Below are 938 nucleotides of genomic sequence, written 5' to 3'. Positions count from 1 at the left end.
AACCGAAATAAACATTTCAAATGTTTAAACTGAGAACTTGTACAATTGGGGGGGGGGGGGGGGGGAGTTCTAAGTTAAAACATAGATATGTTTACAAAGTTCTACTGTGAATAAAATATAGGTTTATGATATTTGAAAACCACTGTATTTGTGTTTTATTTACATTATTGTTGTAAATTGTGGTGTTCTTCTTGACCGGACCGGCATCGTTATGACTGTATTTGTGTCTGAGGTGATGTTAAAACTACCTCCTCCTCTTCTGTTTGCTACAGGCAGCTTCCTTCACAAGAGCGCCAAGCTCTTCTTCCGACGCCGTCACCAGCGCAAGGAGCCGGGGATGAGCCAGTCGCACAATGACCTGGTTTACCTCGAGTCTTCGGCCGCAGTCGAGCGGGCCAGCCGAACCGCTACGCTTAGCCGCATGCTCGGCCGCAAAAGTAAAAGCAAGAGCAAAGCTAACGGCTCCACCCTCACGGGGGAGCAGCATTCGTAGCCCACACTTCCTCTCAGCTGCTCCCGCAGCTACCATCATCACTTCCAACTCAGAGCTGAGAACATGCTGACTGACCTCCTCCCCGCTCCAGTACCTGGCCTGATACTGGGGCTCCTGCACTGTGAACGAGAAGGCTGTGCAGACTGATGAAGCCTTCTGATTTTAGCTGTACTCCTCAAGTGCTTCCTGTGAGAAGCTGAAATTTCACCAAAAGCAAGAGTGAACAGATGGACTCAACTATCCTGTCCAGGGTTTGCCGGTGGCATTTCAGCAGAGATTATTTAGCATGTTTGTTTTTTTTTGTGTGTGTGGTTTTTTTTCATGCAACGTTTTGAAATCTTAAGTGCTTTTATGACCCCGTTACAGACTGAAGGGGCTGATGCAGACCATTGTTCTGTATCTCACCAACACTGAAACTCTCCCTGCTGCAAGTCTCCACCGACGG

General features: G+C 47.8%; 1 protein-coding gene across 1 annotated transcript in view; it reads left to right on the top strand.

Annotated features, from left to right (window-relative positions):
- LOC119420710 (C2 domain-containing protein 2) overlaps positions 1–657 on the top strand; it is a 44,665-nt gene extending 44,008 nt beyond the window's left edge. Inside the window, exon 13 of the mRNA XM_037688138.1 lies at positions 273–657. Coding sequence (XP_037544066.1) covers positions 273–493 — 221 coding nt within the window. The 3' untranslated portion in view covers positions 494–657. The remainder of the gene's footprint in view (positions 1–272) is intronic.
- Positions 658–938: the final 281 nt, after the last annotated feature.

Source organism: Nematolebias whitei, chromosome 14, assembly GCF_014905685.2.
Source record: "Nematolebias whitei isolate Nwh7 chromosome 14, NemWhi1, whole genome shotgun sequence".
NCBI classification, from domain to species: Eukaryota; Metazoa; Chordata; class Actinopteri; order Cyprinodontiformes; family Rivulidae; genus Nematolebias; species Nematolebias whitei.
The sequence above is the reverse complement of the archived record's forward strand: the minus strand, read 5'-3'. Positions and strand labels throughout refer to the sequence as shown.